General features: G+C 31.5%; 1 protein-coding gene across 1 annotated transcript; it reads left to right on the plus strand.

Moving 5' to 3' along the window:
• LOC18593105 (somatic embryogenesis receptor kinase 1) lies at positions 13,967 to 21,367 on the plus strand. Its single transcript, XM_007020158.2, has 11 exons — positions 13,967 to 14,492; positions 15,484 to 15,616; positions 15,733 to 15,804; positions 17,326 to 17,469; positions 18,099 to 18,170; positions 18,288 to 18,359; positions 18,445 to 18,557; positions 19,055 to 19,186; positions 19,278 to 19,619; positions 19,779 to 20,173; positions 20,736 to 21,367. The coding sequence occupies exons 1-11, from the start codon at positions 14,396 to 14,398 to the stop codon at positions 21,048 to 21,050; spliced, it is 1,887 nt and encodes a 628-aa protein (XP_007020220.1). The 5' UTR covers positions 13,967 to 14,395; the 3' UTR covers positions 21,051 to 21,367.

A 21,606-nucleotide genomic window follows, 5' to 3' on the forward strand; every position in this document is an offset into this window, starting at 1 on the left:
AAATAGTGGTTATTCTCTTCATTCAAGGCTCCAACGGTCATATTGTATCGATACATCCTATTTTATTTTTGAATTCCTGTTGAGATGTATCGATAGATTTGTGCATGTATCAATACATTTGAACTTGCTTGTAGGGATCTTGACATTCTGCTTAAAATATATCAATACATTTACCAATGTATCGATATTTTAGAGACAGTAAGCACTTCTGTTGAAAATGTATCGATTCATTTGTGAGATGTATTGATACTTTTAAGTTAATAAGCATTATGTCTCAATTCTATAAATACATTTGAGAATGTATCGATATTGAGTTTGACTTTTGAATTTTAACTCTATTGAAGAACATGTATCAATAGATTTTGAAATCTATTAATACTTATTTAAATGTATTGATACATGAAGAACATGTAACGATAAATTTGAACTAGAATGCATTTTTCAGAGCCTTTTTCATATCCTTTCTTTTTCAAACTCACTTGACATTGCTTAGGGATGTGAGCGCTTTAACGCTCTATAACTTGAATGAATTTTGGTCATTTCTTTTTGTCATTTCAAAACATAAAATTGATTAATCTAACAAAAGAGATTGATCTTATTCTAGACCAAAGTTAAAAATTCGTCAACCTCTTGCTAAGGATTGATCCCACCTTTTGAAAGATGATCCCCACTCATAGAAACTTGAATTTCAAGCAAAAAATGAACATAAGATCGATCCTTTAATATTGGGATCGATCTCAAAGTAGCCGTTGACAATGCAAAGGTTAGAATTTCGACAAACTAATGGCTCTTTTAGACATTAAATGCCCCCCAATGGCTCCAACAATCTTCCCAGGTATAAATGGATTGATCATCTTCAACCCATTTATGAAAAGGAACCAAGAATAAAGACAAGAAACAAGTTGAAAGGAAGCATTTAATTCATTCTTTCAATCTTTCAAAGCCTTCAAGTGATTTTAAATCTATTCGAGTTTCCATCCTACTCTTTTTACTCATTTTGATATTTTCTTTTTACTAATTTATACTTACTATTTGAGTTCTTTTTATTTATATATCTCGTCAAACACTTAAATCCTTGAAAAATACGAAAATTATATATCTTAAAATTCTAAAAGTATTGATTAGAAGTTTTATCGAAACCCTAAAGATATATCTAAACCTTAAAACGGTATTTGTATTAATTAAAAATCAATTGAACTCATTAGCAAGTTAATAAAGGCATAAGCACCAAAAGAAAGGATTTGCAATTCTCTCTAACTTACACTCAAAATTTTTTTTTTCATTTACTTTCAATTGAATATCTATTAAATTGTCAATCAACTTGATTTTTGGTATATCTCCCTTGAAAATCTATTTTGTGATAAACAATTTTAGAAATCTAATTCACTCATCTCTCAGATTATTTATACTATTTAAGCTAACTCAAAGCAAAGCCTTGTGTAATTATAAAGGGTCACAAATTTTTAAAATATTGTATATATTATATATTTTTTCTCTTAAGGGCCCTCTCAAAAAATTTTAGCTCTTAATTCTCTTTGTTTTTGACTCTCAATAAAAGTTACCTAGCGCCACTCCTAGAGCCAGTGCCATCTTTTATAAATTGTGTTTTACAGCTTTCCCTTCAAGTGATCCAATCTCATAGGTCCTTTAGTTAGATTGCTCAATGGTATGCAAGGTTCAACTCTGAGTACAAAGAGAAGATGGCCAAGGTCAGACTTTGTGATTTTGTGGCATTTCTTAAAAGATGGCAAAACTAGTAGGCTAGGGGTTCTCAAAGCTTTATGTAGACACTATAAAAATCATAATAAAATTAAAAAAAATCATAAACAAAAAATGAATAAAAATAAAATAATAAATAATAAAGAAAAATATAAAAAAAAGAGAGGTATGACTGGCAGGATGCGAACGCACCCTGCCAGGCGCCACCCTCACCCTACCAGACGTGAAAAATTCTCGTATGGTAGAGTAGTGGGAGCGTGCCCTCTCCAAAGGCCAAGAACCGAGTATAAAGGGGAGGGGGCACTGTAGCAAAGCCAGAGGCAGCCAAGAAAGTGCAAATCAAAAAAACCTAGCAGCAAAAATCCCTAACAACCCAAAAAAAAACCAGAATGAATCAAAAAAAACTAGCGCAAATACGATCAAATATTCTAGTTTAGCAGCAAACAATCAACCACAGTCAACAATAAAAAAAAAATACCAAAAAACACCCAAAAAATCAGATAATATGCACAATGAGAGAGGGAGAATGGTTCGAGTTTTTGGGAGTCCGGATTTGAGGGGTGCAGCTGGCTGTGGTTGCTGCCGGCCATAGGAGTAGATAAGGTCTGGTTGGGTGTCTCAATCGAAGAAGAAAATAGGGGTTTGAGGGACTGCCGTCTGGTTAAAGGAGGAAAGTTTTGAGCACGCAGGCGAAGGGAGCAAAGCTCGATCGGCGTTAGTAAAAAAAAGAAAGAGAGATAAGGGCTCGATCGGCATCAGTAAAAAAGGGAGAGAAAGATAAGGGCCCGATCGGCGTCGACAGTAGAATGGAGAGAAAAAGAGAGTTGATTGGTGGTTTTGTGAGAGGAAAACCCAGCCGACAAAAAGGGATCGGCCAAAGAGAGTTTTTCAGAGAGCTATTAGGGGACGCTGGAGACATTGAGCGGCAAAGAAATGTGCCGCCAATCTAGAAGCCGCTGGCACAGGAAAAGATGTTGACGGTGAGGGGGATAAATGGATTTATTTGGTTTGTCAGGAAATTTGATTTTTAGAGAGAAGAAAGAGTGGGATAAGCGGTGGAAGAGGAAAAGAAAAAAAAAAGAGAAAAGGCAGCCTTTGGAGATCCCTAAACGGCGCCGTTTTGCTGGTGGAGTGTTGGAGCCAAAAAGGGACCGGTCAGAGCTTTGAGAGTGGGCCGGCTATCTTGGGCCGTTTTTAGCTCATAAAAGGTAAATCTTTTGCTTTTCTTATTTGGTCTTTGTGGTTGTGCTGGGCCCAATGTTAGGAAGGAAAACAAATTAGTTTTAGTAGGTTATTAGGTAGAATAAAAGAAAAGATACATATAAAAAATGATGATTAAATGTTAAGAGAATAATAGAAATTTTTTAAAATATATATATTGAAAAAAATATATAAAAAAACCAAAAAATAGGTAAAAATAGTACATTTAATGATACTAAAAAATGAGGGCAAAAAAAATGAGAGTAGGTAAAAATATAAGAGTGTATACCTTATATAATAATAATAAAATCAGATAAAATAGTTATTTAACTATAAAAACAGATCCAAGCATAATATATATAGAGAAATAGATAAGCATTTAAGTACTAAAAAGATTAATGAATTTATTTAAGTAGTAAATATGGGAAAAGTAAACATGTAATGGTAAAAATAGATTTATTTAGATTAATAATATATGCACATATTTGGATTTAGAATATTTGTTTAAAAAAAATATAAGTGTGGGAAAGGATGAAATGTGGGACATATTTATGGGATACATAGCTATGAAAATTTATGTAAAGATAATAGGAGTGAAAAATAAATTAGGAAGAACTAGAATTAAAATGTGATGAAACAAAATATGAAAATATCAAATTAGGTGAAAAAGATAGTTTTATACAAATGGAGAGAGAATGAAAATAGGATAAGATAAAGAATTATTAACGAAAATATTATTCAATGTGATACCGTTGATGGGATGATCAGTTGGGACGCGACAAGCCGCAATCCCGGACCCATATTCCCTAGGTTCGAAATCCGAATCAAGGCTCCACCAGTACGATGGGAGGGCCTCGATTTCAAGATCCCGAAATTTTAATAAATAAAGAATTCGACTATACAAAAATTACTCAATAAAAATAATAAATAAATAACAATAGATAAAAAAATGATAAAAATAATAATAATAATTCGAATATATAGTAAATAATTAATTTGTGAAAATGCAATATACATGACATTAAATAAATAGAAAAATAAAAAATAAATAAAAATAATAAAAAATCTAAAACAACAACTAATTTAAAATTAAGCATAAATCTCAAGTGGCATAAACTATGAATTAATAAATATTATAAAAAAATATGAAGACAAAGAAAAAAAAAGAATTAAATATAGATATATAAAATAAGATTTTAGGCACTAGGTTTGAATAAAAGATTGCTTACGAAAAAATATAATAATAATAAAAATATAAAAATATTAATAAAATAAAATAAAAAAGAATCATCAAAAAAAATAAGTTTTTCAGTTCACTAAAAATAACATAGAATCATAAATAATTTATTTAATTATAAAAGAAAAATATAGGAGAAATTTATAATTAAAATGTAAGGTATAAAGAAAATAATAAGGAATAAAATAGAAAATATGATAATAAAAAATATAATAAAATGAAAATAATAATTAAATAATAAAAATAGACAATTGCATTAGCATAGCATATACATATTGCATCATGCATATCATTGCATATAAATATTTCTATTTTTCGAGTTTAAACCCCGATGAGGGGATCTTCCAAGGATCTTGCGAAGGCGAGTATTTCCAAAAAAGTTTTCTAAGTGAAAAGATGTCCCCGGATCCCACGAGTATGATGGGAGGGCTCGAGAAACATCTTTAATAAAAGACTTTTATCCGTATTAGGTTCATTATACACGAAAATATTATTTTAAAAGAAAACATATAATGACCCCGATGATGGGAACTATTCGTTGAATTTGCGAATGCGAGTTTCTCGGATAATTTTTTAGGTGAGAGAACACCCCGGATCCCACTAGTATGATGGGCGGATTCAGGAGAACGTCCTCGATAAAAGGTTATTCGTCCGACATATTTTTATCCCACGCCATGCATTTCATCTTGCCTCACACTTGCATTCCATTTTAGGTTAAATATGAGATAAAATAAGAGAATAATAACTAAAGAAATATAGTGAACTTTAAAATTAAAGCCTAATAGGATAATCTAAAAAATAGTACCGTTCATGGAACGGGCGTCCCGGGGGTGCTAATCCTTCCCCGAGAGTAACCGTACTCCCGAGCTTAGATCTAGAAAACTGTAGACCAGGTTAAGGTTCTCTTCGATAGACTTAAAATTAATTTAAAGCCTCGTCGATTAAAATCGAGTCAATAGATGACCAATCGCACCTAGTAAAAAAGATTGATGGCGACTCCTAGTTTTTAGAGTTTTCACTCGCGTCTAGCTGTCGGGTTCCCGGACTCGCACGTTATGACACTTTAGTTGGGAGATAATGGGACTCAACTTACACCTTCCATCTACGTTATAGGGAAGATGGCAATCAGGGGTAGAGCTAGCTAAATTTTGTTGAAGAGGTCAAGGATAAAGAGAAATAAAGGTTAAAAATTTTTCAAACTATTATGTTAAACTTAGCTAACAATCAAAAGATTCATAATAGACAATAATTTTATACAACAAGTAAATCAAAAGGAATAAAAAACAGACTTACAATAATTTTTACAAAAAGTTGTACTTAACGATATTTTTTTAATTCTAATTTATCAATTATTAATTTAATATTATTCTTAAAAAAAACTTTATACTGAAAAGCCTAACGATGTTTTTTTCAATATAAACAACTAAATTATTTGCAAGAAACTCGTTATCATTTTGTTCCAAAGTCTTATTTTTATAATTTTCATTATTGAAAAGATTCTCTTTGTAGTTGTGATAGAAACCGAAAAAGTCAAAACAAGACAAATTAATCTATCAATCCAAATTAATTAAAAAATGATACATTGATGAAATTTTAAGTAATAGTCAACAGTGTAACACTAAAACTTATATTTAAAAATTACATAATAATTTTTTAATTTTTAAAGATTAAAATCATAGAAAATAAAATTTACATAACAGAAAAAAATATGACAATTAAAATATATAATGTATATAACAAAAAAGAAAGAAAAAGAACATAGTTGATAGTTTATAGAAATTTAAAAAAAAATCTATAAAAACTATGAATATATAAACAAAAAGAATGAAAATGAAAATTAATAATAATAATAATAGAAAGAAGAAGAGAATAAAAGATATATAATAAATAAATAATTATTTTTATTAATTTTTAAATAAAATATTATTTTGAAAAGTATTAAAAAATATATATAAAAAAATTTTTAAATTTTGGAGGGGGGGCAGATTCGCATTACACTCTGGCCCTGATGGCAATCAATCCCATGGCATTCAGTGCCATCACTGGCAGCCGCATTCCCATATATCCAAAACCTTCGTGAAAACATAGGCTACTTGGAAGCAAGTTTAAGTAGAATTCGTACTTCAATTTATTAGTTAGTGTATGATATTTTATTTAAAAAATAGAGTTTCAATCCCTTTTCTCTAATTAAAAAAAAAAAAGAACTCAAATTGAATTTCTCATATTAATGGCCATAAATACATCAAGTACACTTGGTTCATGGACAAAAGTAAGTAGAAAAATTCCTTCAATTTGCATTTGTAGTCTAAGCCCACGCAATTGCTATGGAAAGGGAAAAATGATGGCAATAATCAATCAAATAAACTCACTTGACATTTCAAATTATGTCTTGATATAAGGATAAAAAAAATAATAACTTTATATATTTGGAATGTACTAAATGATACGAACCTTAAAGTGAAAAATAGACATAAATAATTCAAGATACTTTTTCCAACTTTTTAACATTACTCCAAATTTTAGGTCTTACTATTCAAATTTTAATCCTTAACCCAACTCTTAGCCAAAAAATATTGGTGACTCACCCAATTAACCGAGGTGGGTTCAATCCGTCTGAATCCTGAGTCCCTCTTGGAATGTTGCTTCTTGCAAGATCAGTTCCCTTCTACCTGAGCTTGGGGACTGACTCCAAAAAATAAACAAATAAAAGCTTCCAGCCCATGGATCATTGGGCCATGCCTACTTAATCCTTTAATTTAAAAGGTGAATTGTATTAAATCCAGAAAACTGGTGGTATTTTCTAAGAATTTGATGCTAGAAACTTGGGTGACCTGATGAAGGCAAAGGAGCTACAGAATGCGAAGTTAGGGCCAGTTTCATCGTACCTAAGCTTATCCCTTTGTTAAAAAGCAAGTTGTATGAAATATCATGAATGATGTGGGGCCTAATCCCATGGCCATGATATATTATTTTGTGTGAATAGTTTAATTTCCATGGTGGGCAAGAGGAAAAGCAAATTTCCTTTGTCTGCAAACTCCTGTAAATGCATCATTAATGTCTGTTTTGTCAGAAAACTTTAATACAATAATTCCATAATAAATTGGACTTGTAGTATTTCCATACAAGATCACAACTACTCCATTCTAGCTACTAAATCCTTCATGTATGCACTTGTCTTGCAAGTGCATTACATATTGTGAAATGGCTTAATTTTCCTCTCCTTGTGAATGACTTTATTTTTATAACATATTTATTATTATTAGTTATAATTTTTGAAATTTTTGAATTATTTAAAATAATTTAAATAAATTTTTATTCTTTTATTGTGTTTATATATTTTTATTTTTAATCAAATAAATTTTTATAACTAATGGTGGACTAATTGCCATTTATCAAAACAACCACTTATCATTTTTATACTCATATGTTGTTAACGTCACTATAAGAAAATTAGATTTTAATTACACTTTTTTAGACAACATATTTTTTTTATAATAAGTCTTAAAAAATGCAGTTATTTAAACTTTTAGTTTCATATTTTTCATATTTAGTAACAGTATAAAAATGTGCAGTCTTTGTTAATGTATACAATCTCTATAGTTACATTTTATTCATAATCTTATTAAAAATATATATTTAGTCAAATCTATAAAACTTATAAAAAAAAGTGTTATTAAAAATATTTTTAATATTACACTTTAAAAATGTACTATCTTAAATCAAATTTGTTATAGTGTGAGGCGGATTAAAATGTCACATAATCATATCATTATATCATATCAACATGTCATGTCATCATCTATTATAACATACCAACATATCACATTAACGTCATGTGATATAAAATAACAAATAAAATTTTAATTAATAAAATTAATAAATTATTAATTATAAAAATTGATTTAATTTAAAATAAAAAATAATTAAAAAATTAAACAAGGAGGAGTGAAATGTATCCTCATCCCCAAAGTCCAAAAGAAAACACAAACAAAGGGAAGGATTAGGACAAAAGAGTTGAACACGTGTAAAGACACATGAATTAGACCAATTTTCCTCCATACTTTCACAATTCACAAAAAGGCACTGGCCTTTTTCCTCTGGGAGGGTCCCCTCCACAAATGTCTGAGGACAGTGACTGTTTGGTGTTTTCTAATTGAAAAAAATCAAAAGCCAATTTTGGTTTCCCACAATTGGCTCAGGCCTGGGGATGCACCATGGAAGAAAAAGGCCTCCATTTGCCCTACATGGAAGAGCACAAAACAAAAATATCTTAATTTCAGTGGTCAAAATATCAGCCATGACTATGAGCCATGGGGTTTTCAAATATTTATCCTTTAATTTCCCACATTTTAAGTATGAGATTTTTGACAGATTCTTTATTCACTTACTTTTAATACAGTAAAATTTACACATATAAAAAGATCATACTCTTTTATCCCCTTTTTTTCCATCTTTCTTTTTCATGAAGTTCCAAAACTATATTTTCCTTCTATTTTTGAATGCTTTTGTATGAGAAAAATTACTCACATTTCTTGCAATGTGTATGAAAAAATTACTTTAAAGTTTTTGATAAAAGAAAAAATAATATGATGTAATATTACATTACAATCGATAGAGGGAATCACATTACAATCAAAAATAAATGTAATGTTGTTTTACAACTTGGCAAAAAAAATTTTATTTATCATTATTACCCTCATTCTCTTCTATCCCTTTTTGCAAATGATCATAACCTTTTTACTTAATGTTTGTGATGAGTTAAATATGTGTTAAACAATTGGAATTGAGGGAGTATGCATTTTGTTCATTTGGTTTCAATTTAAATATTCATTACCCATGGTTCGAAAAAAAATTACATTTCATTATGCAAAATGAAAATTTTTCACAAATTATGGGTACCCAATAAAGGAATTATTTTAATATACTAATTTAAAAAAACAGAAAAAGGTGTACAAATAGAATGCAAGTTGGCAACCCTCTTTGAATTATAGCATTTTGTTTGGTATTGTTCTAGGCCATTGACAGAAGTCTTGAGTCCCACCCACAAGACCACAAATGATCAATCATTCTTGTGGAGAAAAAGGGATTCTCATAAAGAATATATAGTGTACTCACCATAGTACTAGAGTTTACTGAGAGACTCGGACTTTGGTTGTTGAAATCAAAACCTCAAACATACATTATTTTGAATTATTGGCTTCTTGGTGTGGGTATTATGAGATTTTTTTTCCCTTAAAATAGAAAAAAAAAAAAGGCTATGACTATTGAAGCCAAAAGGAAAACTAAAATTTTGTATGATTGATGTTGCTGTTATTAATGGTTATTTTTTAATTATTTTTATGTAATAATAAAAAAATTTTAAATTCCACGACAGGATTAAGAAATTGATCCGTGCTCATTTAATAATTGATTAATTTATTAATTTTTATCGATATATCTTATTAAAACACTTGTCAATCCTTTAGCTCAGCTGTTTATATAAGATGATTTTCTTCTTTTTGGTTTTGCATTTATTTTCTTGTTTCCATAACATTTGATTATCAAGTAAAAAACAAAAGAAAAAGTTGATAAATATAGTATTAGTTTGATTTGTAAATAAGCAAATGCTAAAAGGTATTAATATTCCTTTTTTATGGATAAATTATAATTTGTAATTTTGTACTTGATAGATAGTTATTTGTATTAACGGAAGTCTCCAAGTGAAATCTCATAAAAGCAAAAAATCTTTTTCCATGCTCCATGATTAAGACTTATGAAAATGTCAAACATATGAAAAAGGGGCAATGAGTATTATGATGAAGCCACTAACCTTACACTTCATTAATTTGGGATTCATTAATGCTCAAATGTTCACATATACCCATGCTTCAATGTCACGTAAGAGTACATTCTATGCATCACTAAATACACAAATTTAGTCCCAAATGTGCTCTAGTTTCATACATTTTCTTTTAAAAGTTTTTCCCTAGTAGCAAGAAATTATTTTTAATAAATATCTTCTTTCATGTCAAGATTTGATAAATTAAGATATCACACGTAATTAAATATTATCAATTAAATATGCAACTATTTACTAAAAATTTTCATCTCGCATTTAAAAAAATTATAAAGGTATAATATTTAATAAAGTTTTTGAATCAATTAAAAAAATTTAAAAAAAAATCCTTATGCTTTTATTGCATTCAATCAATCATTTATATTTGTATTTTAATCAAATAAACTATTATGACTAATGGTTAACTAACTCTTGTTAGTCAAAATACTACTTATCATTTTATATCAGATTGAATGATGATGTGGTGTGTTAATAAGGCGTGATGGCATTGTTATCATATAGCTATAAAACAATAAGTGTCATTTTGATTAATGACAATTAGTCAGTCATTAGTTATAATAGACTATTTGCTTCAAAATGAAAATACAAAGATTTGATTAAACACAATAGAATAATAAAAGCTTAATTTAATTTTTTTAAAATAATTTAAGAGTTTTTCAAATTTTATATTAAGTAATTTTTTTAAAAAAAAATAACTTATGTGCCAATGGTAAGAAAGCCGTATATATAATGATTTTTTTATTTTAAAAATAAAATTCGAATCTAAATTTTTGAGGGAGTGATACACGTAATTACTTCTAAATTAAATATTCAAATGGTATTTAGATAATTTTTAATTGTATGATAAGCAAACAAAACAAATAACAGTATACTTTTCCAAAAGAAAAAAAAAAGTGGTCATTATGAAAGTCAACAATTCAAAGCTGATCAGTCTACAACGTAATTGCATGATTACATAAAAAAAAAAAATTATTTAGTTATTTAGTCCCAAAATGCATTGATTTGATAAATATTTATGAGTGTGTGGTATTGATATAATATAAAGTCAACAAATTCGATGTGCAATTATAAAAAGGTAGTAATTGTTAGTCCCACATAATATTCTTGATTTGGACTTTATGGATTAATTAGTAAAATGCCGGATGTTTCTCCCAGTTTTGATCAAAGGGTCACAGTCACCCCATTCAAAGACAACAAACACTTAATTAATTCTAAGCACGCCCCCCACTTTTTTTGCTTATTTTTTTTTTCTATGTTGGCATGAACCTATTTAATCTCACCACACTTACTTTACTTTCTTCTTTAATACAAAAAGCCTGGTTATTCATGTTACGGGTGGGCCCATCGCTCGTTTCAAGTTACTTATGTTATAAATAGGTTTATCGTCCATGTTTTTAATTTAAAAGATATATCTTTTAAGTGAAGGAAAGTTCATATTTATTTATAAATCGCATTATAAGTCTTATACTGTTGTAAGTTTATCTTGACTTTTAAGGTTTGTTTTGATACTATTTGTCACAGATTAATACTTTTAATTAAAAATATATATTTGATAAGTAGAGAAAGACCTTTATTTATAAACTTAAAAATCATTTTATTTTTACTGTCGTAGAATTCGTGACAACTTGAATTTGGTACCAAATTAATAACACATTCTATAAGCTAATTTAGTCACATTATGTCATTCATAAATGGCATGCTCATTTAAACAAAAGTGGATTGAATTTAGTCACATTAATGATTTTAAATAAATTGATGCTTTTTGGTCACACAAAAGGGTAAATAATTATTCCCCCTATCACTTTAAACCTAACAAGAGAGAATGCGACATGACACATTATTAAGAATATCATAAATGTCATCACACCTTTTGTTTCAGGCATTATTTACTATTGTTGTTAATATACTGTTACACTTTTTTTTTTTGTGGAAAGAAATAAGTTGAATACTTCTTTTATATAAGTTAACATAAGGATTAAAATAATTTCGAGTATTTTTTTATATTCATTAAAGTTTTTAATACTCTCGTTTTTTAAATTTGATCAAGTTTATATTGAAATTTGAATTTAAAATCTTGAAAGTAAAAACTCAGATTTTAACCATTGAAATACACAATTTTTGTAATAATTTTGATTTAATTATTATGATTTATTGAATTTACAAGTGTGATGGTAGAAAATATTTATGTAGTTGTAATTTATTTGAAAATACTCTTGGGATTGTGTTACGGATAGAGCTTAAGGATTATCATCATGTCATAGGCAAAGAGAAGTGATTGGAGAAAAGTTATCAAAGTTAAAAGATTATTTAGTCAAACCATAGTAATTAGAACCTTACCTTCAAATAATTACTTAACCAATGTTAAGGACGACAATTGGTTAGGTACTTGACTCGATTATATAAGGTACATGTACCTTATTTTCGGGTTTTAAATGAATATGGGTAGCAAGTTTACTATCTGTTTCAAGTTTAGGTAGAATATGGGTATCACCCCTTGGATACCCAATATCTTATTATGTTAATGTCAAGGTATTATCGGGGTATCCGTACCCAACACCCATATACACATATTATATATTATTTATATAAGTATAATTATTTTTTGAATTTTAATATTTATTTCCTTTTATAAATTTAATTATTAATGAATTGCATATATGTAAAATATAATTAGTATCAAATAGTGTTCGGGTAATTAGATACCCATGAAAAGATTAATAAATTTTTTTTGCACAATGAAGTATTTAGACGAGTTCGGATGATTAACGGGTAGTGAACAAGGTAGTAGGGTTTTGGGTCGAAAATTTTAAAAGTAACCAAATAATAACAGGGTTCATGTACCTACTTGTTAATAAGGTTCGAGGTGGGGTATTTCAAAATTACCGAATACCTTACTTGTTTGATAATCTGAACGAATACTAATAATATTGAGTAAGCATTTGACATATTAGTACAAGATAACCTAAACGAATACTAATAATATGGAGTAAGCATTTGACATATTAGTGCAACAAAAAAAGGAAGGATTATTCCATCATCTTCCCTTTCATAAGTTACAACCCATATAAGGAATGCTCAAATCAAGGAGATCACACCAAAGTGAAGTCAACTTCATTGGTTAGAAATAGCTTTATTCTCTTACTATTATTAAATTTAGGCCTAATTTACTCCATTTTTCTACATGAGTTAAAGTTTACCTTATCAAGTTACTACTCCATTAGGGCTCTCTTTTAAATTTAACTATGACTTCATTGGGAAACTAGACTTTTCTAAATTGGGCCTTCTTTATGTTCCAACTATTTTCTTTCTCAAAAGTTTATTGGGATTCAAGTTAAATCAAAGGGAAATGCATACCTCTACCCTTAATTGACATTTGACATGCCATTGCAACTTTTTCCTTTCCTTGTTTTTTTATGAAAAATAAATTCAATATTGTTTGTTATTAGTTAAAAAGAGACATAAATAATTATCAATATCGTACTATACTTTATATTAAAAAATAAACATAATTTTGAGTTAAAACTATAGACGAGGATGCTAATGATAATTAAGAGTCACATAGAAGACTCAAACCTAAAGTTATTTATTATAAAATTGACAAATTAATAAAGTGAACCTTAAGGGATATAAGATTATTATTTATACTTAAATAATGAGTTAAAAAATTATGAATTAAAAAAAATAAAAATAAAAAAAACAGAGGAGGGAGACACATGCGAAGAAATAATGATTTAGGACCGAATCTGACATGGCAAGAAGTGGGGGACTCCACAGCCCAACATTTTGACCGAAAAACGGAATTGAATTTCCCAAATGACCCTCGAAGCCTTAAGTCATGTCACTTTCCACGATATAGCGCGAACCCGTTTTGACTGCGTTCGGGCAACGGTCAGCACCGTTCGGTCACCTCTCTTGCTGCACGCTTCACTCTCCCAACAAAAAAAAAAAAAAGTAACATAAAATAAAATAAAAAAACAAATCTCTCTCTCTCAAGCTCACTCTCTTCACTTAACTTAGAAAGAGAAACACAAAAAGGAAAGTTCATTTCTTTTGTTTTCTTTTTTATTTTTCTTTTATTTTTTTTAAGTTGCTGAAAGGAAAAGGTTTGAAAAAGAAACGATTTTTGGTTTGGGTTTTTTTTTCTTTGTATTTATGTTTTTGTTGGTTGCCTTTTATGGGGCATGCTTTTCAATGGAGGGGAATGGGATCAAAGCAAGGGATTTGATTGAGGAGATTTTTGGGCGGTAATGGTGGGATTTGAGAGCTAGGGTTTTTGGGTTTTTGTTGTAATGTTGTGTTGTTGGGGTCTTCTTTATTGTTTGGATCTAAGGATATTTAGATTGAGAAGCTCAAAAGGTTAAAAAAAAAAAGTTTCAGCTTTTTTTTTTCTTTGGGTTTGTCAAATGGAAGGAGGAAGCAAAAAGGTTAAGTCTTTGGCTTTGGTTTGGTTGATCTTTGCGCTGCTCCATCCTCTGTGGCTTATTTCTGCTAATGTGGAAGGTGATAATATTTTTTATTATTTTTTTTGGTTTTTCTATTCTGTTCCTTGCAGCAACCCATTTTTGTTCTTTGTGTGTTCAATTGTTTTTGGAGTTTGATCCTCACTCTTTTGTAACATTTGTTGGTTTTTTTCTTCTTTTTGCGAAATGGATTTCTGATATTTTGTTATATCATTTGGTTTTTTTGTTTGAAAATGAGTGTCCTTTAATTAGAATATATACTTGCTTTCCTGATGATTGGAGTGTTTCTTTTCCTTTTCTTTTGTGTTTTACTTTTGGAAGATTACGTTAGAAGTGCTTATTTTGGTTCTATGGATTCTGATCCTTGTAGTAAATCAAATACTATTATATAATATAGTTTCACAATTTGTGACTTTGGTTATAATGGGTATATGGATGATATGAGAATATGTGTTAGGAAAATGCCTTTTCTAGGATGCCTTTGTCAAATGTTCAGATTATGACATTTAATTGTTCACATCAGTTGCGTACTTTCAAGTACAAAATATGTTGACTTGACGATACTGTAGGAATCATGCTGCTTCGCACAATTTGAATTGTTTTTTTACATGCCTTGCTGGTTTAATAACAGATCTATTATGTTCATGAAGTCATTAAACTCACACAGTTTACTGAAAAAGAATCTTCTGTCCTTTTTTTTTCTACTTTTGGTCAAGTATTGATCAAATGGATAATTTTGGAACGTTTTTTATTTACATTTGATTCCTCATACCGTAAGATTTATAAAATTTTGTTGTTGGAACTGTTTAAGTATGATAAAGTTGATATCATGTACTGTTTCCTGTGGAACTGTTTACGCATGTTCAGGCAACAATGTTTTCTGCTTGTTAAATGACCTGCTAAAGCTTCTGTTGAGTGGAAATTAGTATGCTTTCTGATTGTAGCTGGTTTGGTTGTGCTATATATACCTTAACATATGTATTATTAATTAATGTCAACGTGTTACCATCTTTACTTTCTTCCTGAAACAGGTGATGCATTGCACAGCCTAAGGACCAATTTGAATGATCCTAACAATGTCCTGCAGAGTTGGGATCCTACCCTTGTCAACCCCTGCACATGGTTTCATGTTACATGTAACAATGATAATAGTGTCATTAGAGTGTAAGCATTTTCGCTCTTTGATGTCTTCTAAGTATTTGGTTATAACTTGTAATATATGTTTTACTGATTTTGCAAAGGATTACTTGTGTAATGTCTATTTCTGTGTCATTGTTCAGTGATCTTGGCAATGCAGCTTTGTCTGGTCAGCTCGTACCACAGCTTGGCTTGCTTAAGAATTTGCAGTACTTGTAAGTCATGCTTTGCCTTGATAGTTCTAGCTGTTCTCCATCTGTATAATTGGTCTACCCTTTATGTTCTTTCTTCTGAGTAAACAACCATATGCTGTTGCTAACTTTCCCCATGTTAACAGAAGGAAGAAATAGTTCACAATAAGGATTGTTGCATTAAATAAGCTTCATTATTTACTTCGACAAGAGGTAGTGGTTTAGGGTCACAGCCTCTTCATTTAGTTTATCAGATGTGTTTTACATATTCAATTTATATTTTTGAGAAAGGGCTAACCTATAATTCCTCTACATGGTACAATGGCAGTCTTCCTTTGCCAGTGGAATAAAGATATAAAAATTAAAGGGTAAAATACCTTGACCTCTTTAAGTTTTGATCGAAATTACGCGGAGATTCATTAGTCTTCAAAATGGACACTCTGCCCCAAAAAAATATTTTCTGCTGGACATGTAGGTCCAGCTGTTAGTATTTCCATCAGCTGACGTGGTAAGGGTAAAAAGACAATTTTACCCTTGATTAATTTTTATAATTATAATTATATAATTTTATTATTATTTTATTAATTAAAAAAAAAGGCTCCCCATTGGGGATCACCAGAGCTCCCCCCCTAGGGAGCCCTGATCGGTGCTCCCTATTTTTTTTTATTAAAAATATAATAATAATTTTGTAAATTAATAAAAAAATGAAAGGGCATTTAAGTCTTTTCAATATTTTTGTTAATGATGTTTGTAGTTTTGGGGTGGAGTATCCATTTCGGAAACTAATGGTCCTCCGTGTAATTTCGATCAAAACTTAAGGGGGTCAGGGTATTTTACCCAAATTTAAAATTGTTGATTCTGTTGGACTGGTTGCTGAAATCACTCTGTCTATGAGTAACTGTAGTAGGGACTTATTTATTTAATATGGGGTTGATCATGTTGGCTACCTCCAGATTGAGGCACACCATTTGTGATGAACAAAAAAATTGTCTTTCCTTGTGGAGTCAAATTATGATCTTCATGTTTATGGTTTGGTAAAGATGCTTTGCTAAACAAGGGTTTTCCATGAGCTTTGTAAACAGCTATCGACTAGGATTAGAAAGTTTGCAATGCATATCTACTAAATGGAAATAGGTTCACTTGTCAAAATGAGGAGTCCATCTTACACAATCCTATAGGTGAAGATGTATAGAGGAATTAACATGCATTGTGGAGCTAGTTTATATTTTACTTTTGACCCAGTCATACCTTCTTGTCTAGTTATTGAGCTGGTCTTTCTGGTGGGCTTTGTGGGAGGATAGATAGTACTATAACAATGTTCTTATGTCCTTTTTGAATTGGTGGTTTGTTTATCTTGAGCACGACAAGGGAACATTTTTCATACTGTATGAGGGGTTTCCGGGGAAAGTCTTCCAAGTTCTTATAGACTTCGAATAAAATAGGTTTCCATCCAAATCCAAGTATTAGGTTGTTATTGTACAGTTTACTTGTCTTAGTATTCCATTACATTTCTTCTGCCCATTGAGATGTATATTTTTATGCCAGGGAACTTTATAGTAACAACATAAGTGGACAAATTCCTAGCGATCTTGGGAATTTGACTAGCTTGGTGAGCTTGGATCTGTATTTGAATAGTTTCAGTGGTCCTATTCCAGAGTCTTTGGGCAGGCTGTCAAAATTGCGATTCCTGTAAGTATATTTGCTTTGCAGCTTCCTTTTTTGGTACAACTGATTTATTACATGTTGAGTTGCATGTCATACCAAGAATCTAAGTTTTTATTTTTAGAATCATGTACCTGGTACACAAATTGAGCTATACTTAAACAAGTAGAAACAAGTTATTTACTAGTATTTGGTATTAAGTAAATAATCGAGTATAAGATGGTAACCCTCTCTTTAGTGTTCGGTAAGAATATTTTGATATTGTGTATAGCACATACAAGTTCATTGCATTGCATTTCTTCATCAATTATAACTGTCTGGTCAAATTTTCAGTGCATATTGTTTAGTTAAATTTTCAGTTTAAAAGTAATCCTGGAGGAGTTGAAACTTCTTTGACATTTAAAAGCTAATACAACAATTTCCACGGTTAATTTCAACCTTTAAATATGAGTCTGCAAGTTCAGCATTTTGTAAATTTCCAAACATCACTCACAATTATACATGAAACTGGTTGAGCAATTGATGCTTAAAAAAAAGAGCTTTTCATGTTTAAGTGTGATTATATACAGCTGGTGTAGGGGAAAGTTTGCTTAATATAATCTTCATCAGTTTAGATCTTAACTTCTTTTCTTGTTGAAATGTTTGTGCGACGATAGCCGGCTTAATAACAACAGCTTGAGCGGTCCGATTCCTATGTCATTAACTAATATCACATCACTTCAAGTACTGTGAGTGCCAACCTTACCTCTTATGTCATGATCCTTTACTCTGCCCCCTTTTTCTCTTCTGAGACATCATAATGATTGCAAAAGTTATGTATTCTCAAATTGCACTGTTAAATGCAGGGATCTATCTAATAACCGTCTATCTGGAGAGGTTCCTGATAATGGCTCCTTCTCACTATTCACTCCCATCAGGTTATTTTTTTGTGATTTGAATGCCGCTTTCTTTGGCTGACAAAATTTGGGTATCATGCTTAGTTGTTTGTTGTTCCATATGCAGTTTTGCTAACAACTTGGATCTGTGTGGCCCGGTTACCGGTCGCCCTTGCCCAGGATCTCCTCCTTTTTCTCCTCCTCCTCCTTTTGTTCCACCACCGCCAATTTCTTCACCAAGTAATCTTCCTTTCATGTCATAGCTTTAGAATCTATTGAACTGCCTTTTATGGGTTTTCTGTGTGGTATATTTTTACTACTCTCATTGTCATGTAGACTGTTTTAGTTCCATTTGACAATTTATAATTTGCCAATCTCTGCTTAGCATTTTATTCCCACTATATTCTGTAATATCGTGGCATGCACAAATCAGCAAATGAGCTGAAAGTAATGTCCCTGCCTTTCTGGGCGAGTACCAGTTTGCACATCCAGTGCTTTAGTTCCATAAGTGAATGAACTGTATCATTATGAACTTTGATTCTGATGAGATGTAATTAACAATAGTGCCTTTCAATGAAGACTTTTGTTTGTTTGGAAATTGCCTCTGATTTGATGCTTTACCTTGGTTGTTCTAGTGCAAAAAGATGTTTTGTGGTAACTCATGGTTAGTGCAAAGGAAGTAGCTAGTATGCTTTGCTTTGGGCATTCTAATTTTTTTACATCATATCATATTTTAGGCGGGAATAGTGTCACTGGTGCAATAGCTGGAGGAGTTGCAGCAGGTGCTGCCTTATTGTTTGCTGCTCCTGCAATTGCATTTGCATGGTGGCGTCGGCGGAAACCTCAGGAATTTTTCTTTGATGTACCTGGTTAGTGCTATAAATGAAATTTCACTGGTTGAAAGGTTCAAGTTTGGGTAATAGTTACAATATTCACCAGTTTAAATTACATCTATTGCAGCGGAGGAGGATCCAGAAGTCCATCTGGGGCAGCTTAAGAGGTTTTCCCTGCGAGAACTACAAGTTGCCACTGACAGTTTTAGTAACAAAAACATTCTGGGTAGAGGTGGATTTGGTAAGGTTTACAAAGGACGGTTAGCTGATGGTTCACTGGTGGCTGTGAAAAGATTGAAAGAAGAGCGTACACCTGGTGGAGAGTTACAGTTTCAAACAGAGGTGGAGATGATCAGCATGGCTGTGCATCGGAATCTCCTCAGGCTGCGTGGGTTTTGTATGACTCCAACTGAACGGTTGCTTGTTTATCCCTACATGGCTAATGGAAGTGTTGCATCATGCCTAAGAGGTGAAGCCCACAAGCATTTGTGCACCAATTCCTCAATTTTTTTTTTTGGTGGGGTGGGGGATTCATTTATTGAAATTGTTATGATTAGAATCTGTGCAACATATAATTTTGCTTTTCATCTTGAGTATGGTTTATTGTATTCTTGATGCATTCTTACAGAACGCCCTCCATCACAACCTCCGCTTGATTGGCCAACACGGAAGAGAATTGCATTGGGATCTGCTAGAGGTCTTTCTTATTTGCATGATCATTGTGACCCAAAGATCATTCATCGTGATGTGAAAGCTGCAAATATTTTGTTGGATGAGGAGTTTGAAGCTGTTGTTGGTGACTTTGGGTTGGCAAAACTTATGGACTATAAGGATACCCATGTAACCACTGCTGTACGTGGCACAATTGGACATATTGCTCCAGAGTATCTTTCTACTGGCAAATCTTCAGAGAAAACTGATGTTTTTGGTTATGGGATCATGCTTCTGGAGCTTATCACTGGACAGCGGGCCTTTGATCTTGCTCGGCTTGCAAATGACGATGATGTCATGTTGCTTGATTGGGTATGCACATGATGTTTTCTTTTGACTATCTTAGTCATCACACTGATTTGCTTACTCTGTTCCCTTATCTGCTTTAATACTAATTTAGCTACTGTTCAGTTTTTGCCTTGATTCCTGCCCAATTCTCAATATTAGTCATGTCTTGATCCTTGGGTTATGTGAAAACTCGATGGATTGATCCTAGTTCAAATTCCGATGCCCTGCAGAATGATAAAACAAACTAGGATAGCCTAGCTGGTAAAAGCCTTGAGCCTGTTTATTTATATGCAAGAGAAATGAATCTTCCTAAAAGTCAAGAAACAGTTGTATCTTTATTTAGGCTTTGCATGCTTGAGTTGCAATGCATCAGATATGGAAAGGTCAATAAAATAAAGTTGCTTAGAAAAATTATGAGGTTGCAAGAACTATTCCTTCTTGCCAATAGATGCCAGAAGGAAGTGTTGTCTTTAGACACCTTGCAAAGTTCTTGCCAGGGATTCATGCTTGCTTAAATAAATAAATAGAACAATAGGTTCGTGGTCTGCTTCCTTTTAGCTGATTCAGTTGACTATTATTCTTTCAGGTCAAAGGACTTCTGAAGGAGAAGAAGTTGGAAATGCTAGTTGATCCTGATCTACAGAACAATTATGTAGAATCTGAGGTAGAGCAGTTAATCCAGGTTGCTTTGCTATGCACACAAGGTTCCCCAATGGACCGGCCGAAGATGTCAGAAGTAGTGAGAATGCTTGAAGGAGATGGGTTGGCTGAGAGGTGGGATGAGTGGCAAAAGGTCGAAGTTCTCCGGCAGGAGGTGGAACTTGCCCCTCATCCTAATTCTGACTGGATCGTTGACTCTACTGACAATCTGCATGCGGTTGAGTTATCCGGTCCAAGGTGACATGGCATAGCTACAGTAAAAAAGAGGGAAAAAGTTTTTACTAGTTATTTTTTATGATAATTTTTTTTCTTTTTTATTTAATGACACCATATCCTGATTTATGTCTCCTGTAAGCCCAATTCCGCATTGTATTCATTACATTTGTGCATATGAGTCAGCTTTGTTGAGGTGCAATTTGTATCTTTCTGCTGCAGTTTGAACTGAGCCCCCTGATGTTTCAAAAACAGTAGCAGCCTAACCCATATTTGCACTTCATGTTCCTCCTGGTTTTAATTCTTCCAAACAGTTTGTGGCATGCCAAAGGGGGTCTTGGGATATACCATTGCATGCAATTTTCTAGGGGATTTAATTTTCCTTTTTCCTTTGAATGGCAGCGCATGTTCATAGCTTGCACGGTTTAAACTTTGTTGTACTTGTATTTTGAAATCACTAGTTGCAACACCTGCCTCATGGGGTTCGGCTTCCCCACCATCACTTTTATAATGCATGCCTCACAACCATTCAATAATTGGGAGTAATTTCCATTACCCCTTCTTAGGAAATTTCGGTGGGGTAG

This window comes from Theobroma cacao, chromosome 8 (assembly GCF_000208745.1).
Source record: "Theobroma cacao cultivar B97-61/B2 chromosome 8, Criollo_cocoa_genome_V2, whole genome shotgun sequence".
NCBI lineage: Eukaryota > Viridiplantae > Streptophyta > Magnoliopsida > Malvales > Malvaceae > Theobroma > Theobroma cacao.

Bases quoted from the DNA above. Each gene is read 5' to 3' on its own strand.
- LOC18593105 (XM_007020158.2), top strand. From the start codon at position 14,396: ATGGAAGGAGGAAGCAAAAAGGTTAAGTCTTTGGCTTTGGTTTGGTTG. The intron at 15,617-15,732 runs GTAAGCATTTTC...GTCATTGTTCAG, and splicing joins GATAATAGTGTCATTAGAGT to TGATCTTGGCAATGCAGCTT. The intron at 18,171-18,287 runs GTGAGTGCCAAC...TGTTAAATGCAG, and splicing joins ATCACATCACTTCAAGTACT to GGATCTATCTAATAACCGTC.